Raw genomic sequence first — 23657 nt, 5'->3', positions numbered from 1 at the left:
AAACTGCATTGTATGGTAATATAGATGAGGCCTAGGAGTGAGATTTATTTAAGGTTGCCCAGTGAGTTTCAATGGTTAGATGGGGATTAAAACCCTGGTATCCCAGTCTAACACTCAAACTTCTGATACCATGCTAACTCTCAGAGTTACCCATCATAAAATATCTGCCTTATCAAGAAGGTATCCTTGTTTTGGTTATATGGCTGAACTAACTAGAAGTTGTTTGATGATCTCGCTTGGGAAAAAGAATTCTACAATTTCAGTGCAGCCATAAAAATGTTCCTTCTGCCCAATCCCATCTCATAACCAAGATAATGGAAAGGGCCTATTCATCCAATGCTAGAGCACAAACCAGCTGATAAGGAAGGACACCATTCCTGGACTTGCTCCAAGATGTCTTTAAGGCATGGGCAAACTTTGGCTCTCCTGGTGTTTTGGACTTCAACTCCCACAATTCCTAACAACCAGTAAGCTGGCTGGGATTTCTGGGAGTTGAAGTCCAATCACCCGGAGGGCTGAAGTTTGCCCATGCCTGCCTTCGAGCCTTTGGGTTGTGTCCAAAAACAAACTGCTAACTACAGCAGTTCGTGTAATGTAGGTGTATGGCCATCTGATAAATCAGGGATGGGAATTGTGCAGTACCCCAAGGGTCACTGCACTGCAGTTGTCAGTATTCTTCACAACTGGCTATTCTGGTTAGCGTTTAAAGCAACGGATCAAGATAATTAGTGTCATCCAAGAATTCCCGGAGATGAGAAGCCACCACCCACTCCAAAACCTTGCCCAAAAAAGGGAGATTTGAAATGGGCCAGTAGTTATTTAATATAGAGGAGTCCAGGGAAGCCTTCTTTAGAATTGGTTGTACCCATAAACAACCATGATAACCATATCTTAAAAACTGGAGCTGATGAGATTTATCCAATGCAATTTTCTGAATCAGAGTCCCAAGTAACCCCAGGAATAGGTTGAAAAACCTAGACACCAGAATTGTTTTTGCTGTACTGTGATTTGGAGGAATGGTTTTACTTGTACCCCAATGAATGTAACTTTCATTGCTTAACCAAGTAAAATATATTGCATTAAGCAACATGGGTGTTTTGAATTGGTTGACATTAATGAAGTGCTATGAATGAACAGGAGCTCTATGCTGTTGTGAACCTCAGTATCCCCTCCCTACAGAATGGGGGACACCTGGCTCAACAGCAGTACGTATGAAAAAGATCTTGGAGTCCTCGTGGACAAGTTAAACATGAGCCTACAATGTGATGTGGCGGCAAAAAAGTCCAGTGGAATTTTGGCCTGCATAAATAGGACTATAGTGTCTAGATCCAGGGAAGTCATGCTACCCCTCTATTCTGCCTTGGTCAGACCACACCTGGAATACTGTGTCCAATTCTGGGCACCACAGTTGAAGGGAGATGTTGACAAGCTGGAAAGTGTCCAGAGGCGGGCAACTAAAATGATTAAGGGTCTGGAGAACAAGTTCTATGAGAAGCAGCTTAAAGAGCTGGGCATGTTTAGCCTGCAGAAAAGAAGGCTGAGAGGAGACATGATAGCCATGTATAAATGAGGGGAAGTCATAGGGAGGAGGGAGCCAGAGGCGGTCCGCCAGCGAGGCCATTTAGGCGGTCGCCTGTGGTGCAATCATTCTGGGGGCGCAGTGATGCCCCCGGGAGGATGGCGCCACCCCTGCCTCCTTCTTCGGGCCTTACAGGCCTTCTTTGGGCCTTCTTTGGGCCGCCCGGTCCACCGGAAGGCCCAACATGGGCTCCAGAAGGCCCAGCACAGGCTCCGGAAGCCCGCGTCGGACCTTTCAGTGGGCCGGGCGGGCCTTCCCTAGCCTGCGCTGGGCCTTCTGGAGCCCGCGCTGGGCCTTCCAGAGCTCGTGTTGGGTACTCCAGAGCCCGCTGCCATCTGTTGGAAGCAAGGCAAGTGGGGTTTATTTGTCTGTGGAATAATGTCCAGGGTGGGAGAAAGAGATCTTGTCTGTTGGGAGGCAGGTGTGGATGTTGTAATTAATCAGCTTGATTAGCATTTAATGGCCCTGTGGCTTCAAGGCCTGGCTTCCTCTTGCCTGGGAGAATCTTTTTTTGGGAGGTGTTAGATGTCCCTGATTGCTTCCTATCTGGATTTCCCCTGAGTGTTTAGGCTTTTCCTTAATCCCTCCTTATTATCCAACATTTTTGCTTATCCAATGCTTTCATTTTTCAGTGATTGGTTTTGGGGGAGGGGGGGCGCCAAAATTTCTGTTAGTCTATACTTGAAAATTACTTTGGACCTGCTCTGGAGGGAGCAAGCTTGTTTTCTGCTACCCTGGAGACTAGGACATGGAACAATGGCTTCAAACTACAGGAAAGGAGATTCCACCTGAACATTAGGGAGAACTTCCTCACTGTGAGAGCTTTTCAGCAGTGGAACTCTCTGCCCTGGAGTGTGGTGGAGGCTCCTTCTTTGGAGGCTTTTAAGTAGAGTCTGGATGGCCATCTGTTGAGGGTGCTTTGAATGTGATTTTCCTGCTTCTTGGCAGGGGGTTGGACTGGATGGCCCGTGAGGTCTCTTCCAACTCTATGATTCTTTGATTCTATGATCTGTTTTTCTTTCTAGTGTTTACCATCAATAAAGTTACACTCCGGGCTGATCCTCCTGATGAAGTGCCGAATGGGAAACCGCTTACTCTCAATTGTTCTGCAGACATCATTAAGAGCGAACACTTCAGGCTGAATTACATCTTTTCATTTTCCAAGAATGGCAAAGTTCTGTACAACGGCACCTCAGAACAATCCTGGGCACAGTATACACTCTCCAAGGCTCGGTTTTCTGATTCAGGAGACTATTACTGTACAGTGAGAGCAGAGGGGAAGACAAAGTTCAGTGAACCAGTGACTGTGAATGTGAAAGGTAGGCTTTCTTCATTTTCTGGATGATCTCCAGTCAGAAATAGGTCATAATGATAAAACAGTATTGTTTTTTATGCCAGAGCTTAAAAGAACAACATTACCTGCAATGCATGATGTTTCAAAGCAATGGATTGGCAACAACAGTATTTTTGCAAAGCAGTGTGAGGACTGCTAATGTACTTTTGGTTTAACAACAAACATTTGCTTCATACTTTAAGCTGTTTTTGATTGATTTTGTCTTTGACCTATATATATGTGTATGTGTGTGTGTGTGATAACTCATAGGCAGTATGATGTAATACGTTATTTATACAATGCAACTTCATCCATTGGTGCTTTGTAATGATATTTTAAGTTCTCATTTCAATATGTGAAATGTTAATCACAACATTCCCCTACTATTAATGTGAGTTTTGTTTTTACTTTCCCCCTTCTTTTTTCCCTTTGTTTTCCTGCTGTGTATTGGTGTCCCAGGCAATTGTCACTTTGGTCTTCTGGTCTTTAGTACTGTACCTTCATCTGCTTTTGTTTTTACACAGATGAAACATCAGCTCAATTTATTTATTTTCTTCACTATTGTTTCTTGCCTGATTGCATTTTCAATTCCAGGATTTTCAGCCTTGACAACAAAGCTCTTTCTCCCTCATTTGTTAATTTAAAGTACCCCTAAAACACTTCCCCCTGTACTATGAAAACATTTCCAAGTTCCTATCAACAATTACAAGTTTTTTTCTCAGCAAGAACTTTTCAATAAAAACTATTAATTGTTCACCAGATAATTTGCTACTTGGGTTGGACCCAAATTTCAATTATGTGTATAGCACCCACTGTGTTCAGTGGGGCTTACCATCATACATGTGACAGTTATTCTGACCTAAATTTACTTATTTATTTGCCATATTTATACTCTGCCTTTCTCAATCCTGAAGGGGACTCAAGGCGGCTTTACATATAGGCAACTATTAGATGCCTTAAAAACAATTTACAATTAAAATAAACATATTACCGTAACTAACTAGCAGCAGACTTCTTTTCTCTCTGCTCAAAGGAGAAGAATAAACAATGTGAGACTCAGGGGTTTGCAATGTGTTCAAAAAAAGAGGCCTGTCCCTGAGAAGTACTGGGACCTGATCACATCGACCGACAGTCTGTTTCTGAGTTCGTTTGCATACCAATCTCGACAGGTCCCATTAAATAACATCTGTCCCCTGTCACCATCAACCCATTGGGAACAGTGTGCAAAAGGTGTCAGAAACAGCATTTAGACACGGGTTTCATATCGTGTTGTAAAATATAAATCATATGAAATGCATTACTTTTATGTGTGATTAGTGAAAAAGTAAGCATTCCCGTCCTGTGCTGTGATGTCTCCTTTGGAGTCGTGTCTGTGGGTGGTCCTTGCAGACTTGTCATGAAGGGAGCTGTCACCATTTGTCTCTAACTACATGATGAGCGAAGCCTTCAATCTTGTGAGACTTCCATCTGCACAATTTTGTTTAAAAAAACCCTTTAAAAAGTAGGAGAGGGGAGTGACATATGCAGAAACTACAATAAATTGGGAGGAGTAAAGCTTCTGTGGTGTGATGAGTAAAGACGTATTACTTTAAACCAGGGGTCCTCAAACTAAGGCCTGTGGGCCGGATGTGGCCCTCCAAGATAATTTACATGGCCCCTGTCCTAAATTTTAGACTTAGGGTTAACCTATGTTTGAAATGACTTGAAGACACACAACAACAACAATCCTAATTTTGGACAATTTCATCATAGTCTCCCCCCCACCCCACCCCCCCAACAATCTGAGGGACTGTGAACCGGCCCTTGACTTAAAAAGTTTGAGGACCTCTGCTTTAAACAGTAAGAAATTCGTGTTGTAAAAAAATGTGGGATGCATACTGATTAAGTGCTTTTAAGTTTAAATGTAATGAGGTCCTTTGTCTAATAAAATAGGTGATAGGAGGAGAGAAAGAATGTGAAGTCTTGGCTCTGCCATTTACTCTGCTTTGCTTCAGTTCCTCTGTTTAGGTTTTCCCAATAGTGTAGATACCTCCATTTGCATTAGTTTTTGGGTGGAGCATAAAATTCTCCTACATGCCAGCCTTAGTTGATCTGTGCCATTTACCTGTTCAGAGCTTTCTTGCCAGACTCCTCCTTTTTCTACAGTAGAGCTCCAGTGATTAGAGGCCTGATCATTGCCTGGTAATCTTAGGCCCAGCAATCCAAAACAGGCATCCTTAGCACCTGAATTTAGCAGTATTTATATACCATCAGTCCCAGAGACAACAGAAGCTTGTGGTCAGCCCACGTTTCACAAAGTAGAAGATCAAGACAGCTTATAAGCATCAGCTTGTAATCCATCGCTTTCATCAGAGGCAAAAGACTTTCAAGAATTCCAGAGAGATGACTGAAACCAACAAAATCTCCTTTCGTAATGTATTGCTTTAAGCTATCTTACAATAGTCCCGGGTGGAGTTAGCCCTTTGTTCTTTCTGTTTTCAGTGAACTCATTTTGGTTATCTTTTCACCTTGCCTAAAGTGCCTCTGTATGTTAAGGGTCTTGATCTTAACAGAAGGTATACAGATAGCCCCCCGAGTAAAGCCAGACACCATAGTTTCCCCAAAGGCTCGGGCATGCCATCACAAAGGAAGACAGACAGGCAGAGAGGCCAATGAGTGAAGGGCTTTTCTTGCCAACTATCTTATCTGTCTATCTAAGTCCTTGTTGAGGACTACAAGTTTTTGCAGGATGTGTTTGAGTTTCAACATAACTTTGGGAACTGTCGTATTCATAGTAGTGGACGGTGATTCTCGGTGATGCATGGCATAATGCATTACATGTAATGTTCTTTCAAACTCTGGCATAAACTAACTTTTGTAAACCTTGGTCAAAATTAGCCTTCTTACTTCCAATATTTCCTTGTGTGCTGAAGGCATTAGTTGCTTTCAAGCTCTCACACATGTTTGCCTCCTCACAGCCTCTCCCCATCCTTTTCACTGATTTCAAATAGAATAAAATAAACCCTCCACATTCACTGCTGTTAGGGGCAAAAGGCTCCCATAAATGTAAAATGATGGAGAATAGTTTTTAAATTTATGTGAGATAACATCTCCTTAGGAACCCTCCAGCATGACCTTTTGGTCAACATCCACCAAAGCAGACAGTAAAATTGCATTGGAGGAACTAGAAAAATGTTCTTTCTAGAGAGGTGTCTTCCAACAGGATTCTTTTTGAGTGAGTTGACCATGTAGCTGCACTTGAGGACCTAGATATTCCTAGAGAGGACATTTAAAACAAATCCACCAATAATTAAATTGCAAAAATCAAACCTGCAAATGTGTTATTTCAACTATAGTCAGGAAGGGAGAGCCTGTGGTTATTTAAACAAGAAGTCACAAAATATATGATATGTTATAACAGATGTATCATATATTTTACAAAAGTAGATCAGAGTCCCAAGAGTTGTTCCAACATGGTTATAAAAAGTCTAGTTGGTCCCTCAAATCTGCACATCCGGTTAATTTCTGGGATGGTTTCCTTTCCAACAGGAATAACAAAACCAAAACTGATTGTCCTGCAAGAAGAAGTGATGGAAGGAGAGAAAGTGTCTTTACGCTGTGAAATACCAGAAGAAAAGCCTCCGTTTTATTTCACATTTTATAAAACCCGTCAGGCTCCAGACCCATTGAGAAAGAGCAGGACCCGGGGACCGGTGAATGAAAACTTTGCTGAGTTTGAATTTCCCATTGATGTGGGAGACAAGATTTTGCGATTTGAATGTACTGTCAGAATGAGTTCAATGACAGGCAATGAAGTGTCAGAGCCAAGTAACAGAACAATAGTTACTGTAATCGGTAGGTTGGTTAACTTTCGAATCATTTCTAGACATTTCACTAATTTTTAAATTTATTGGTTTTCACATCCATGGCATTTTTTTTCCTAAAATGTATAGCTTCTGTCTTCTACTGTACTTTCATCATAATGTTACTTATGTACATTGCAGTTATAAGACTCTTCCAAATTGATCTGACTGTTGTTGCCTTTGTTTCCACTTATTCTATTCTTATTTGAGAGATTTCTTATGTCGGCATTTGGACATTGTTTGCCCAAACAATCTTATAGTTTGAAGGCCATATCTAGCAATATCTAAATGGCAAATGTACATTGAGTTCCAAGTTGGATCCATATGTCCCCTTCATCCTAGATACACACAGTTGCACTTTGAGTCCAAATAGGTTCATAGAAAAATCTATGTTAATTCTACATCCATGATTCACTGAATGATTACAATTCTTGAAGTCCTATGATATATATTTCTGTATGTTTTATTTTCATTCTCTTTCTCTTCTAGAACCATTTTCCAATCCCAAAATAACTATCCACCCACTACAAAACATTACAGAGGGAGATAAAATTGACATTGAATGTACAACTATCTTGGGCCGTCCAGAACAAACAGAGATCCTAATCCAGAAGAACAGAACCATCCTTAACAGCATGAAGGGCAGAGAGAGTGTGACATACTCCAAAATAGCCACCATGGAAGACAATGGAAGTTACACGTGCAAAGTGGAACTGGGGAGTGTGTCCAAGACCAGCGTAGCAAATGTGGTGGTGACTGGTAAGAGCTTTCTCTGTTTTACTTCTGCTAATTTGTGGGATAGGCACTTTTTTTTCTTTTTCCTTTTGAATTAATTTGATGGAAGTAATACAGCATGATCCTCATATCTGGAGAATGGGTACCTGCAGTCTCATTTGAAAAAAAAAAAGTTCTCTAGGCATTTCCTAAGACCTCCAAGAGCTGCCATGCCATGCTAAGCCATACTTTTACCAGACGACAGCCATAGAATTGGACTGGAGGATGTTGCAATGCCTAGAGGTCTCCTCTCTAGGTATTTCCTACATCTTTCAGCTTGAGTATAGTATGCTTCCATCAAAAATTAGTCATTCAATAATGTATGCTACTATTAAAGATTTTCCCTAACTGCAGTAAGTCCAGAAATGTTTCTTTGAAAGTGCCCACCTGGGACATTTAATTAAGGGTCCAGGAAAAAATTAAAGGGCACCTCATTTGTTGCAGCTACATGATATTTCACTCAGTACTGCTATCACGTGTTCTTATTGCTGCATGTATTATTCTTGTTGCTTGTCATGCTGGCTGGTTTATTTTAGGCATGGCCAACATTGACTCCAAAAGGTGTCCATCAAGGGCAATTATACCATTCTTCCTCAAGCTCAGAACTAGTTCTAGAAGCAAGGGAAACTTGAAGCTTAGGACCTCACCTTATGCAACTTCCTACACAGATGCCATCAAAAAATGCAAGACTATTTCTGGGTGTTGCCTGTGGGACTCCGTTTTTAAAGTTTTTAGAAATGGTCTGTTTTTGGAGCCAGGTAGCAATTGACTCCAGAAATCTTTATGCTCTTAGAAGCGGTAAAAGACATGTACTTTAAGGTGTGATGACAACTGTTGGATTTTTCTGTGTACATAGTATTGCTTTATGATGTTTACTTGTGGGTGTCTAAAGTTTTCCTCCTCAATTCTACTCTTGCCGTCATTACTCCGCAAGGACAGATACTTGGTGGCTAGCAGTACAAATAAAACCATTTTCATTATTAAAAGTTATCACAACAATAAACCAAAGCAATGGAAGAAACTGAGAATCATACAACCCCAGAAAAAAGCCATGAGAACTTGCTAGGTCACGTTTTTCCAGAATTGCAAGATTTTGCACTTAACACTATTGCACAGGCAAAGGTAAAGATTTTCCCCTGACATTAAGTCTAGTCGTGTCTGACTCTGGGGATTGGTGGTCATCTCCATTTCTAAGCCGAAAAGCCGGCGTTGTCTGTAGACATCTCCAAGGTCATGTGGCCGGCATGACTGCATGGAACGCTTTTACCTTTCCGCCGGAGCTGTACCTATTGATTTACTCACATTTGCATGTTTTCAAACTGCTGGGTTGGCAGAAGCTGGGGCTAACAGCAGGAGCTAACATCAAGCTTCAAAGACAGGGTGCATCTACACTGTAGAATGCAGTTTGACACCACTTTAACTGCTATGGCCCAGTGCTATGGAATCATGACGTTCTCTGTGAAGGAGTTCTCATGCTTCACCAAATTACAAATCCCATGATTCCATAACATTGAAAGTGGTATCAAACTGCATTAATTCTATAGTGCTGATGTAGCCTTAGATGGCTACAGTACTCTAACACTTAAATGACTCTCCTCCAGCAGCTGAATCTAAAATGTTCTGATTAGATTCTTTAACACTGACAACCCTATCTAGTAAAGACTGTCTTTAATAGTTTTGTTCCATGCTGAATGGTTTAATATTTGCATTCCTTATTATAGAAACAAACTGCAAAGACAAAGAAGTATGCTAACTCCAAGCTCTCCCTAGTTAAAGTTGTCCCTTTGGGTTCCCCAAATAATCACTTTCAGTGTAAACCAATGTATGTTTTGTAAGATGTACTTTCATTATAGAGAGCTACAATTTTAAAAGATTGGTCATAGTAATAATGATATTTTTTATCCACAGTCAAGGTTAATATTAAAATAATCCACTATGATAGGTCTAAAACATACACAACTCAATCATTATTTGAGGTACTTGCTCAGAACACTCATTCAGTGCTGTGGGAAAGGACAGGTTGAATAGGCTAGAATAGGTCCCCCCCCCCCCCCCGGCTGTTAATTTTTCCATTATATATAGTCAGCCCTCCATATTCACTGGGGTTAGGAGTACAAGATCTCTGCAAAGGTGAAAAACAGCAAATAATAACATTGCTATTTTTTCAAAGAGAGCGCCATTGTAAGCACTCTTATTTCTCCATAAGGCATGACTATTATAGTCAGCTTCAAATAGATCCTTCTGGAGTACCCAGAGATTCATAGAGATGTGTTCTCTCTAGAAATCTCTAGGTCCCTCAGCATAATTGTTATAATTAAGTTGACCATAGAGGCACACTGGAGGTCATAGAATTTTTTTAAAAAAATTAAATGCATGAACGATCAAATCTGCCAAAGTAAAATGTGCAAATACAAAAGTCTGGCTCTATTATCACAATAAAAATGCTATGGTCTTCTGAAAGATAGCTGGATCCTTTGCCATCATTAGATTGATATTCTTGTTGTTGCATTATACATGGACCATGTGGAAAGTTTTTATCTGCCTTGACTGTCTGTATCTCTCTTCCGTATATATTGCAGAACTGTTTTCCAAACCAAAATTGATTCTTCCCAAACCAAACTTGGATGAACATGGCCTCTTAATAGTTCAATGTCATGCTGATGGCCACCCATCAATAAACTTCACTCTCCTGAAGAACAACATAGTATTGGGATACTCCAGAATCTATAGTCGTATAGCCCAGGTATCTGACAGTGGTGTCTACATCTGTAGGGCTGAGGTGAAGGGGATTGTCAAGGAGAGTGACCCAGTATTGTTACGTGTTTATGGTAAGTGGGTCTGGCCTTCTTTGATACATAAGCAATGATTAACATTCAGTTCATATCTGTCCACATATAGTGGGTGGGTGTTTGATCCCACATTTCACCAAATGGGAGTGGGAAAGGATTAAAGGAGTGATGAGAGAGTCTGAAACACGTCTACATGGTACAGCCAAACTCCCATTGTGGAGGATCAAATTGAATGACTGGAGCATGCATATGGGAGGTGTATGGCTGGTGCATTACTAGATGTACTAAATGGGGATAGAAAAGGACAGGACACCATTGTCCATTTTGTTGACTGACAGAAACAAGATGGTCTTGATAATTTTGTATTGACAGTTAATAGCAATCCTTGAGAGACAGGGGAGGGAGCCAGGGGATGAACCTTGAGGCTGGATCTACATAGCCATATAATCTAGTTTCTGAATCCAGATTATCTGCCTTGAACTGGATTATATAAATCTACACTGCCATATAATCCAATTCAAAGCAGATAATCTGGATTCAGAAACTGGATTATATGGCAGTGTAGATGGGGCCTGAGAATCCATTTTCAGTAAAAGGATCTAGAGATCCTATGTATCCTGCATTAATCTGGGGAGTCTTGAACCCTTACACCAACCTTCTCTAGATGTTGTGGCATTGCATGTCCTAACAGCACTAGCCAGGATAGGAGTGCTTGGAGCTGCATCCCATTTCACAGTTGTAGCCTAGAGAAGAGTGTGGTTTTGTGTGTGTTGAGAGTATCTTTAACCCACTATTGTGTCATCGCAGCCAGCCCCCCTTTGCATTTTGGATGGGCAATCTTCCAGTGTAGAGAGTATTTCCTGTCAACTTTGTACACCCTCACTTCTTACTGTATGCTTTCTAAAGCTTTAAATGAAACAACACTAAATCATGTTAGTTATGAATCACTTTTTGGTTTCTTTCCAGCTCCAGTTTCCCAGCCAGTCCTTTTCCAACCAGCTTACCAAGTAGCAGTGCTAAGGAAGAATTTTGCTTTATACTGCAATTCCTCACAAGGAACTCTGCCTATAACGTATACTCTCTACAGAGGAAACGTGTTTCTTCAGAACAAGACTATAGTAGCCAAAAGTGAAGCAGCCATGTTTGAAGTCCAAGCAATGGATATGCATCTAGGGGAATACACGTGCCATGCTCAAAATGGTCATTCTCATACTGAGAAAAGCACTGGGTTAAACATTACAGTGATAGGTAAGTGTTTGGGGTCAGGGTACTGTTTAAAGAGAGTGAGTGGCTTGGGGGTTTAAAGGATTAAATGTATGAATCTACCACTAGATCAATGTAGTCCCCAGATGTTTTCTATCAAATCTGTGTAATATGAGGTGTGCCTGAAACTTATTGTTGTTGTGTATGTCACCATTTTCTCTCAAACCCTGGATAAGAATTGTTGTAGTCCGTGGGTTCATCCAAACACACACCCATCAGATTTTTTTCCAGCTTCCAGAGCTTATGTCACAGCCACCACCCACCCACCCACTTCAATGTTATTTTTTCCAGGTATTTGTCACATTCAAATGATCAGTTTCTAACTCAATCCAAGAGTGAAGATTGTGCTTAAAGGTACATGCTACCACAACCCCAGAAAAATGTCAAAGAAAGCTGGTCATGATGAGTTTCATTTAAAATAATGCAGACTGGCTTGTTCTAGGGGTAGAAATTAGCTCCAGTACCCACTGTGTTTGCCCACTTCCAATACAGTTCTTGGAGCCTGACTTTGAACACCAAGGCAAATCTGGCCCTTTCCAGTTAGCTGTGAACCTAGCTGCCCTTGGTTGACAACTGCCTATTTGCAGATGAGTTGTCAGTTGTTCAGCCTTCCCTTAATCTGAGGTGGGTTGAATGCCCCTCTGAGGGCATACCCTGTTTCCCCTAAAATAAGACATCCCCAGAAAATAAGACCTAGTAGAGGTTTTGCTGAATTGCTAAATATAAGGCCTCCCCCGAAAGTAAGACCTAGTAAAGTTTCTGTTTGGAAGCATGCCCGCCGAACTGAACACCAGAGCATGCAGGATGGGTAAATGTACATATCATAGAGTGTTGTACATGGAAATAATGGTAGTAACAAGAAATTCTTGATAGGATTCAGTTTGTCTGGTTATGCTGGTTTGTGATGACAACTACTGTACAGTATATAATAAATGTTCAGTTTTTGTTCAACAATAAATGTGAATTCGTCTTCATGGAAAACTAAGACATCCCCTGAAAATAAGACCTAGCGCATCTTTGGGAGCAAAATTTAATATAAGACACTATCTTATTTCCAGGGAAATACGGTAGATGCCCATTCCTGGGAAGTCTTTCCAGCCCTCAGACCCTCCACTGTTTTGGCATGCATCTACACTGTAGAATGAATGCAGTTTGAAACCACTCAACTACCATGGCTCGATTCTATGGGGTCCTAGAAGTTGTAGTTTGGAGAGATCTTTGGCAGAGAAAGTTAAGACCTTGTCAAACTACAGCTCCGATGATTCCCTAGCATTGAGCCACAACAGTTAAAAGTGTCAAATAGCCATTCTACAGCAGGCATGGGCAAACTTTGGCCCTCCTGCCTCCTGCTTTGGACTTGAATTCCCAGAAATCCTAGTCAGCTTATTGTCTATTAGAAATTGTGGGAGTTAAAGTCAAAAACACCTGGAGGGCCTAAATTTCCCCATGTCTGGTGTAGATGCACACCTGGCCACTCCAGGAATAGCACTTCCTCTCTTAAATAGGTCACAGAGCCTCCTTGCACTGGTATCATTTCCCCTGCATTTACATGGATTTATTTTTAGATTTTGATTATTCCTGTTTTGGTTTGCTGTTTTTGGTATAGGGGTGCATTCTTAGTACTCATTCCCCCACCCCGAAAATCATTTGGGGCCATCCAGTAGGAGTGCAGATGTGCAATAATAATGGCAGGCAAACAATAAAAGCTATTGGTTCAGATGGATATGATTTAATGAAAACATGGAGAAGGATTAAAAATGCCCTTTTGGGTCATTGTGACTTTGGGTGAGGAAATCTTTTGCTAATTTGAGTGTGTCATTAACACAAGGCCAAACAGGGAGGAAATACTGCCCACTGGTGCTGAATTATATTACAGGTGTGGCTTCACCCCAGGTTGGTTATGAAAAGTATGAGGGTTTTTTTTCTCGGTTGGGGTTTTCTTGTTGCAAACTCCACACCCATTCATTCCATTCATTTTATAGAATGTTTGGAGTTGTGAGTTTTGTTTTTTCAGATCTGCATCAGAATTCCTCTGGTTTTTATAGCTGGAATGTGGTTTTCAGAGATGGCCCTGTTGTTTGAAGGGCATTTTTCCCTCTCTCCTTTTTTTATAGTAATGCACTGGAGGACCTAGGTCAGGCATCTTCAAACCGTGGCCCTCTGGCTGTTTGAGCCTCCAACTCCCAGAAGCCCTAGCTAGCTTGCTAAATGGTCAGGAATTCTGGGAGTTGAAGATCCAAACAGTTCGAGGGACACATTTTGAAGATGCCTGACCTAGATATTTCCAAAGACATCCTTCTCTATGCACTAGTAGGTCCTCCAGCATGAATCTGTGGCCACCCTCTTAAAGAAGTTGGCTATAGAGAGTTGCATTGGAGGATAGAGATTCCAAGGGATGTGTTCTCTCAGGTGAAAAATAGTTTTTTATTTGCAATTTTCCCACTTTTGTGTGTGTTTTTGTGTCTGTGTGGGCGCACTCCTAACCACAGCAAGTCTGGCGAGCTGACAATATATAATAAACATTTTCTATTGCCACTGCACTGTCTCTCAAGCCTTTCTTTTGTACTGTAATCCACAGCTCCAGTTGATCGCGTGATCATTAAACAACTCCCAGAAGGGGATGTGGAAGATGGCCAAGATCTTACACTTTTTTGCAGTGTTCACTTTGGATCTTTTCCTATCAGTTTCAGCTTTCTTCTAGAAAATAATACAAAACCCTTATATTGGGTAACACGGAACAAACTCACAGCTCTTTGGCATAGGACTGGAATCACAAGTCAAGATGCAGGGAGGTACTTTTGCAGAGCTGACAATCAAGCACAATCACCTGTAGAGAGCAAGAGGATTGTTGTCAGTGGTAAGTTCTGCTGGGAAGCACGAAGAAAAAGAATTGTGCATCTTTCCGTATAAGGTCTTCAGGGGCTGTTTTTAGATGTGTTTTTAGAGATGCTTAGAGAACCATTTAAGATCAGAAGGTGCAATTTGTCAGGGAAATTACCTGTTGTGGTCTAAAGAAGAAGGAAACATTTGAGATTTCAACTGGTATTATGCAGTGGGCCCCTGGATACCAAAACCTATGGACACTGAAGTCCCATTATATACAGAGGCATAGTAAAATGATCTCCTCGTATAAAATGGCAAAATTAAGCTTTGCTGTTTGGATTTTTAAGAACCCCAAATTTCCAGCCATGGATGGTTGAATCCATGGATACAGAATCCTTAGATTCAGTGGGTCGACTATATGTAGTTTTAAGGGATGATCACCCTGAAAACCAATTTGCTATGGATGGAGGTATACTGGGAAATAAGCCAAATGAGTATTATGGACAATAATGGGAGGAAAGAAATGCTTTCTTTTTTTCTTAAAAGGAAATGGCTTTTCATTGCACATCAAGGGTGTATCTCTACCCTATTTAGTAGATAGATATCATGATAAAGTGCCTCATCACACTTGAGCATGAATCCACTTTAAATCTGGTTTCTGCCGCCTGTAGAATTCTGGGGTTTGTAGTTTGGTAAGGCCCAGGACTTGTCTGGCATAGTTTAAAGCCCCTCCCTAAAGTGGATTTAAAGTGGATCCATGTTCTAGTGTGATGAGGTCCAAAGTGAAAGCAGAATCAGAATGGAATGGGAAATACAGATTTCATGTGTCATCCATGAAATCTAGGAATAGTGGTGATCTTTGGGTGTTCTTAATGTATGTGCAATTCCTTCATGCTATGTGGATTTGTAATCCATGAACATATAAAGAGATCAATATATATTTCAATGAAGATTAGTATTGCAGTGGCTGAAACTGGAGTTATATCATGCCTAAATCATGGCATATTTTTCTCCTATTTTAGTTGTTCTGGCTTCATGGAAGAAAGGGCTCATCGTAGCATTTGCTATACTGATTTTTCTTGGGATTGCCATTGCAGCTGTCTTGTGGTACTGTTCTAAGAAAGCAAAGGGTAAAATATTTTCTTTAATTTTCTATTGTCTGATTATTGGGATTGAACTTTCTATGTCACATAGAAAAGCAGGCTATTACATAAACTACATTAGTCCAATTCTAGGCTATATGCAGGAGAGTACCCAAAATATGTCTTTCCTTATGCAATTGTTGTGCTTCACAATTGTTCCAGTTAGATCAGCACTACTGCTTTGACACAATGCTAGGAGGCAGTGGAGATCTGCTAACACAGTAGTTTTCTCCACCAGTAGTATGTTGCATCTATGTAAATAGGGACCACAATATTTGCATAAAAGTATGTGATTCTGAACAAATATGTCAAATTGATTCACGTTTTCTATTTGGGAGCAAGGGCGGGGTAGAAATGTTGTAAATAAATAAATTAATTAAATGAACTTATACCCTCTCCTTATGCCCTGTGACATAGTTAGACAAGAGGGCAAGCAATCTTGTTGTTTTCTTATTTTTTAATTGCATTTTTTAAAAACAGTATTAACCAACATCTTTTGAGTCATTTGCGACAGAAGAAAACAATGAGTATTTTTCATGAGCTGTGTCCCTAAGTTATTTGCAACATCCTTAGTGTGAGAAAGGTTTAGAATCGATACAAGTTCAGTCTACCTAGTGTAGGCTCAGCTGGTCTTTCATCCTCTTTATCAGTTTGGATGATATTATAAATTACTTTCTATTGTGAACATAAACAAATAGGTTTTGAAAAAATAAAACTGCCGTTGTAATATGAACTCATTTCTGAACCTTTTAAACCTAGTTTTGGTACAAACTATTTGGCAGCAACCACAAACAAATGCTTAGCATTTGGCCACTGCGGGAGAGAAATACCATAGTTTGAATCCAGAGTTTGTCATGTAGCTTCTCTGTATTAGACATGACCCACTTTGTTTATTTACAACAGCGTTCACTCCATAGTCAACATCTTTATTAATGACTTAGATGAAGGGTTAGAAGGCATGATCATCAAGTTTGCAGACAACACCGAATTGGGAGAGGTAGCCAATACTCCAGAAGACAGGAGCAGAATTCAAAACGATCTTAACAGATTAGAGAGATGGGCCAAAACTAACAAAATGAAATTTAATGGGGACAAATGCAAGATACTCCACTTAGGCAGAAAAAATGAAATGCAAATATACAGAATGGGGGACGCCTGGCTCGACAGCAGTATGTGTGAAAAGGATCTTGGAGTCCTTGTAAACAACAAAATAAATATGAGCCAACAATGTGACGCGGCAGCTAAAAAAGCCAATGGGATTTTGGCCTGCATCAGTAGGAGTATAGTGTCTAGATCCAGGGAAGTCATGCTACCCCTCTGTTTTGCCTTGGTCAGACCACACTTGGAATACTGTGTCCAATTCTGGGCAATTGAAGGGAGACCTTGACAAGCTGGAATATGTCCAGAGGTGGCTAAAATGATCAAGGGTCTGGAGAACAAGCCCTATGAGGAGCGGCTTAAAGAGCTGGGCATGTTTAGTTTGAAGAAGAGAAGGCTGAGAGGAGACATGATAGCCATGTATAATATGTGAGGGAAGTCATAGGGAGGAGGGAGCAAGCTTGTTTTCTGCTGCCCTGGAGACTAGGACGTGGAACAATGGCTTCAGACTCCAGGAAAGGAGATTCCACCTGAACTTCCTAACTGTGAGAGCTGTTTAGCTGTGGAACTCTCTGCCTCGGAGTGTGGTGGAGGTTCCTTCTTTGGAGGCTTTTAAGCAGAGGCTGGATGGCCATCTGTCAGGGGTACTTTGAATGTGAATTTCTTGCTTCTTGGCAGGGGGTTGGAATGGATGGTGCATGAGATCTCTTCCAACTCTATGATTCTATCCTTTTGAGTCATAAAGATTGACCAGGCACTTTACCAGTCATGTATTGAGAAGAGTAAGTGAATGCCTACATCAGGTTGTAATGGGGAAATATTCTTACTTGTTCATTTTATTAACCCAAGTTATCTTTCTATGTCTGAAGTATAGTGAAGTAACTTACTTTTATATATTTTTTTCTTTTGTCCAGCCAAAGGGAGTTCTTTGGAGCTGGCTAGGTAGGTTGGATTCTCACTTTTAACTGTAAGATATTTTCAACAAATACGATAAAATAAAGTGTCATTTACCTGCACAAGTAGATTCAACAGCTAATTGACACAGATTTCATACTGAGAAGATTTGAGAAATTTCTGCTAACCCTCAAAAGATACATTGATATTAAACTACAAATATTAGATAAGTCTAGGAAAAGCACGTTTTTGACATTGAAATATGGTCAAGTTTCTTATACATCTAATGAATACTTCCAACAACTAGCTTCATCATTTGTCTTGTGTCCATCAGACTTTGGTTGCAAACTACCATTTGAGTGAATCTGAACCTTTTTAGTGATCAAAGCAAACTGGCTGGATTTTAAGAATCTGAGTAAATAAATTAGTTCGTTTTTTTAGTATTTTGCTTTTGTTTTTATTGTGTTTTATGAGACCATTTGGAGGTTGTATTGAGCCTAAATATGAAAAATATGTATTCATAACTTCAAAATTAGCTTAGACACTTGGGTCTAGCCAGTCTATTTAATGCTTGCAAAAGACCCGAGAGAAGGCGGATTTGTAGGTAAAATTGCCAGTAAATTGCATTGCATTCAGAAGTAACATAAGCAGTATGGGGTAATGATTTGGACTAGGATTCTGGGACAGCAGATTTAAAATCAAGGTACTTACTGGGTGACCTTAAACAAATCATATTCTCTTGGTTTTAGAAGAAGGCATATCTCCTCTGAGAAAGGCCCCTAGTACAATGCCATATTAATTCCAGATTATCTGTTTTGAACTGGATTATCTGGCAGTGTATACTTGAATAATCCAGTTCAAAGCAGATAATGTGGATTATCTGCTTTGATACTCTGGATTATATGGACGTGTAGAAGTGGCCTCACTGATACTTTAGATCACATATCTTCAGTGTCACATCGAAAATATATCTCTATGGTTAGAAATATGATAGAATTGTATAGATATGAACTTGAACTGATGATGTATCAGTGCCTTCTCCTAACTCTATTCTTGGATTTGTTTGCTTTTTAGTTCCATGCCAGCAACCAACTCAGTGGGTGAGAAGCTCACATCCGGACAGAATTATGAAAGGGAATTCTGTTATGGTAATTTATTGTTGATTACTTTCTGTTCTTATGACTGTGTCACTAAAAAAAAAATAGAATCTTAACAACTCTGTCTTTGAATCAAGATATTATGCAGACCTGATCTGAATGAATGTTTAAAATTGATATATCTAAAGAATGTTGTATTTGGCTTTTCAAACATAGGCTTTCACAGATATGGATAACATACTGAATATTATTATTTTATTATGACACAGCAAACAAGATAGACATGCTGGATTTCGTATCACAAAATCAGTGTCTAGGACTGTGTGATGTATTTTTGGATGATGCGTGCAGATCCCAGTAGGGGTGGCCTTTTGCAGTTGGCAGATTGTGATTTTGTCAATGTCTATTGTTTCCAAATGCCGGCTGAGATCTTTTGGCACGGCACCCAATGTGCCGATCACCATCGTCGTTTTTGACTCTATTATTATTATTATTATTATTATTATTATTATTATTATTATTATTATTGTATTATTATTATTACCCCTTTTTATCTCCCCAAAGGGGACTCAAAGCGACTTCACATAAAAGCATTAGCACAGAATTTAAAATATACGAATATACAAAAATTAGAACAGAATTAGTGTAGGAGTACAAACGGTTGTCTAAGGAGAAAGTATTCCAGATGGAGTGGGGCAGATTATGCAGGTTTTTAATGCCTTTCCTACTAACTTAGATTCCAGAAATATAAAGTCTGCAAATGTGTGGGCACATTTGTACTTATTGTACTTATTGTACATATTGTACTTTGAGAGGAAAAGGGCTATTTTAGATGTGACTGGGTTGCTGTGAGTTTTTCAGGATGTATGGCTATATTCCAGTAGAATTTTCTCCTGACGTTTCACCTGCATCAGTGGCAAGCAACCCAGAGGCTTGTTCAGAGGTCTGTTGGAAATGAGGCAATTGGGGTGTATATGTGGAATGTCAAGGGTGGAAATGAGGCAAGTGGAGTGTGTATATGTGTGGAATGTCCAAACAGACAAATTCTCATCTGTTTGAAGCAAATGTGGCTGTTAATCCTTTAATTAATTTATCTTGTTTCCATTGTTTTCCTTTTTTCCCTTTTGGGACCAGGTTATAATGACGATGATGAAAAAAATCACATAAACTCAAAAGATGAGAATAAAGGTGACATTTTATATATTCATTCCTATTCCTCCCTTTTCAAGAGATTAAGAGATTGTGGTATTAAAATAGATAAATTGGTTTTTCCAACTTAGAATGATTTAATTCTACTTGTATGCTTTGTAAACAATATCATTAACTGTATGGCAAAACTTGGATTTTAAGATGAGCTGTGGAGAACATAAGGAAAGGTTCCCTTCTGTTGTTTACGTTTTTCAACATCAAAATGAAGGCACTGGAGGAAGTCATCCAAAGGACTGAGCTAAAATTCTTTGGGTAGACTGAAACATACATCTGAAGTTTGTCGTTCAGGTGTCTAGAAAGTTTGAATTCTTGTTTTTGTTTTTGTTTTTTAAAGTAAATGAAAGTGACCGAGGATGAACATAAAATTTATAAAATGCAGGTGGAAAAGACAACAGATCAGAATTGGGATGTTCATCTAAGGCCCCTTGTACACTGCCATATAATCCATATTATCAAAATCAGATAATCTACATTATCTGCTTTGAATTGGATTATGAGTCTACACTGCCAAATAATCCAGTTCAAAACAGATAATCTGGATTTTATATGGTAGTGTAGAAGGGGCCTTAGGCTGGATCAGATTTACAATGCCCTATACTCCAGGATCTGATCCCAGATTATCTGTTTTGAACTGGATTATATGAATTTACACTGCCAGATAATATGAGATAAGAAGATAATCTGGGATCAGATCCTGGCATACAGGGCAGTGTAAATCCAGCCTAAGTCTTGTTAAGGCTGCACTGAAATACAAAGTTTACATTTTGAGCTTCCTCCTGGGCTTGATAGTATGAAAGTAGAGTTGCAGTAAACAGGGGTGCTTTTTCCAGCTGAAGTGTCAACTCTCTCTGGATGTGACAAATTTTGCTTCAGTTACTTATGTTTTGTTTCCATCCATATTCAATTACTGCAACAAATCTCCTCTGTGTGGATATACTTTACCAAGATACTTATCCAATGGGCTTGCCGTGAGGTGATATGTTTCAGTCATTTACTCATAGAACTTTAGTTTACCCTTAAAGATAGTCTAGATGATTCAACTAGTACAGACTACACATACCAAGGACTGTGTTGGGGGCTTGGCATATAGAATATTTTATACCTATTCTGTATCAAACGTTCTGTTCACAAAGGTTTCCTGTTCACTTTCAAGTTTCATTTTAAGCCTTCGAAGCCCTAAATAATTTAGTTATTTTAAAAACTGACTGCACCTTCAAATCAAGAGCTGCAATAAATAGTTGTCAGTTTAGCAGGCAAAAATAACAAGATCTTTTCAGTGATGGTCTCTCATTTGTACAATTCCTTTCAGGCATGCCTTGGCAATTGATTAATACAATGGTTGTAATGGATTGCTGAACATTTTCATTTAAGTGTTTTAAAACTGTTTTAATCTGTGTCTTTGTATTATAATTTGCTTAATTGTGTTTTGCTGTGATTTTTGGTACTTTTTAAATGATCTTGTCAGCTACCTATGGTCATAGTTCAGACAGTTCAAAAAGAAATGAAACGAATAAAAATAAATAAAAGTGTATATTATAAGATCACATGGAATCCACTGGATACAGTCTCCATGTGGTGGTTTATCTCTGCTGCAGCAATAATAATATATATATGCCAACATTTATACTGCTCTAGAAATAAGAGATCTGGCTCTTAAGTCTTGGCAATCTCTGTGTTTCTTAAGCAGACAATGAAAAGAACCACAATAAATCCAGATGTTTCAGCAGAAAATATTAATTTTAATAATAATATCCTTGTAGTTAGGTATCACCACAAAAACATTATTCCTAAACCCAGCGTATATGTCCTATATCAATATACCTACATGGCTAAAACCGTACACTGATTTACTTTTTTGACTCTTCTAATGCACATGCACTCTGCTCAAAGCTGTGATTATTACTCAATTACAAGGACACTTTCAATCATGGAGTTTTATTACAAATACTATAAGCACGTACTGCTGATTTGTTGCTGCTGCTAATTTTGTCCATTTTTTTTGGTATTTTAGCTACAATATTGTGGTATGGTCTGGCATGAGAGGAAATCCATGGGGGTGACACCATGAGACACCACAGTGGGTGACACCAATCCTAGTGACGCCACTGTCTATTAAATGCCTTAGTTGCTTAGAAAGTTTGTGCAATCATGGAAAAGAAATATTACTGTCCATCTTCTTGCTATTTGTGTGCCAGAAGCTGACCTTGAGAATGCTGAAGTGGAATATACTGAAGTGGATGTCTCCATTCCTGATCCTCACAGAGGTAATTAAACAACTGACTTATATGACTGTATATCTCAGGAATAACACTAGGGCCCTATTTACACTGCCATTATAATGCATTGGATTATATGGCAGTGTAGACTCATATAATCTAGTTCAATGCAGTTAGCCTGCATCATATGAGTCTATACTGACCATATAATGTAGTTCAGACTGCATTATATGGCAGTGTAGAAGGGGCCTAGATTATAAAATTCCAGTTGTTTTATAAGTTATCAACTTAGTTGAATTTTTTAAAACTACTTATCTCAATGACAATTGCGCCATTATGAGTTTTACTTGGTGAAAGTCCCTAAGGGACCATTGAAAAGTGTATCTGTACTACAGAGATACAGCAATTCGATACTGCTTTAATGGTCAGTTGTTTCATTTTACAGAGTCCTGAGATTTGTAGATCACGAGGTTCTCAGAATTAATACTTTCCGCCCTCCCTTGTATTACAGTAGCCATATTTCTCTAGCGGACAATCCCATGTGCCCTACCAAAACTATTGATCTCAAAGTTTCATACAATAAAACCATAAAAATTAATGTCTTAGGTAGCTATAAACGTTTAATATAGATCTATTAGTGAAATCTACCTAATACTTTGAGCAATGTGTTGACAGGTGATTAACTATCAGCTATGTTCCTTATTAGAAAGATGCAGGAAGAGAATAAACATATGTGTGTAAAACATATGTAGCTCCTTCTCCCTAATGGGAAAAATGGCCAAAAGAAAGTTGGGGTGAAGTGCTACTTCTGGAAATCTTCATGAGGTGTGATGGTGATGCTAATGATAATTACATTGATGTACATCCGATATTATTTCCAAGATTTGGACTCAATTCAGCTTACATACTTAAAAGATTACAATTAAAAACATTAAAAGCCCCATTAAAACACAATTAAACTGAGAACCATATTAAACATAAATACTCTAAAAGGCATTTAAAACAAGTAACAATACAATTTAAAAGAATGCAGCACTTGCAGCCCTTTTCAATCAGCTGCCTAAAGAAGACAGTTTTGGTCTTGGGTTGCTGTGGGTTTTCTGGGCTGTATGGGCATGTTCTAGAAGCATTCTCTCCCGATGTTTCACCCACATCTATGGCAGGCATCCTCAGCGGTTGTGAGGCCTGTTGGAAACTAGGCAAGGGGGGTTTATATATCTGTGGGAAGTCCAGGGTAGGAGAAAGAACTCTTGTCTGCCTGAGGCTAGTATGAATGTTGCAGTTGGCTACCTTGATTAGCATTGAATGGCCTTGCAGCTTCAAAGCCTAGCTTCTTCCTGCCTGGGGTAATCCTTTGTTTTTGGTCCCCAAATCCCACAAATTTGCTATTAAGTATTGTTATGTAGCTTTGTGCCCTACTCATCTCAGCCAGGCAGATTATTTTACCAGGGAGGACCACAATCCAGTTCATCTCACCAGGTTTAAGGTTTTTAGAACTCTCTCAAATTCATCTTAGACACACAGGTAAAAAACATCCTATTTGTTGTGATTTTAGGGATTGTCTGAATGGTAACGATGATCCATCTAGTCTTACACCG

At 39.5% G+C, this 23657-nt stretch overlaps 1 protein-coding gene across 4 annotated transcripts in view; it reads left to right on the top strand.

Annotated features, from left to right (window-relative positions):
* Positions 1-23657, top strand: part of pecam1 (platelet and endothelial cell adhesion molecule 1) — an 85280-nt gene that overhangs the window by 23345 nt on the left and 38278 nt on the right. For 3 of the 4 annotated variants that reach the window (XM_062971133.1, XM_062971132.1, XM_062971134.1), the window contains 11 exons: positions 2605-2898; positions 6441-6746; positions 7244-7513; positions 10108-10356; positions 11284-11565; positions 14159-14437; positions 15426-15533; positions 17558-17585; positions 18612-18685; positions 19769-19822; positions 22039-22107. In XM_062971133.1, coding sequence (XP_062827203.1) covers positions 2605-2898; positions 6441-6746; positions 7244-7513; positions 10108-10356; positions 11284-11565; positions 14159-14437; positions 15426-15533; positions 17558-17585; positions 18612-18685; positions 19769-19822; positions 22039-22107 — 2013 coding nt within the window. The remainder of the gene's footprint in view (positions 1-2604; positions 2899-6440; positions 6747-7243; positions 7514-10107; positions 10357-11283; positions 11566-14158; positions 14438-15425; positions 15534-17557; positions 17586-18611; positions 18686-19768; positions 19823-22038; positions 22108-23657) is intronic. The other variant, XM_062971135.1, reaches the window with a different exon arrangement.

The sequence above is a fragment of the Anolis carolinensis genome, chromosome 2 (genome assembly GCF_035594765.1).
Source record: "Anolis carolinensis isolate JA03-04 chromosome 2, rAnoCar3.1.pri, whole genome shotgun sequence".
Lineage (NCBI taxonomy): Eukaryota > Metazoa > Chordata > Lepidosauria > Squamata > Dactyloidae > Anolis > Anolis carolinensis.
Note: the sequence above shows the minus strand (reverse complement) of the source record. Positions and strands in the feature narration are given on the sequence as shown.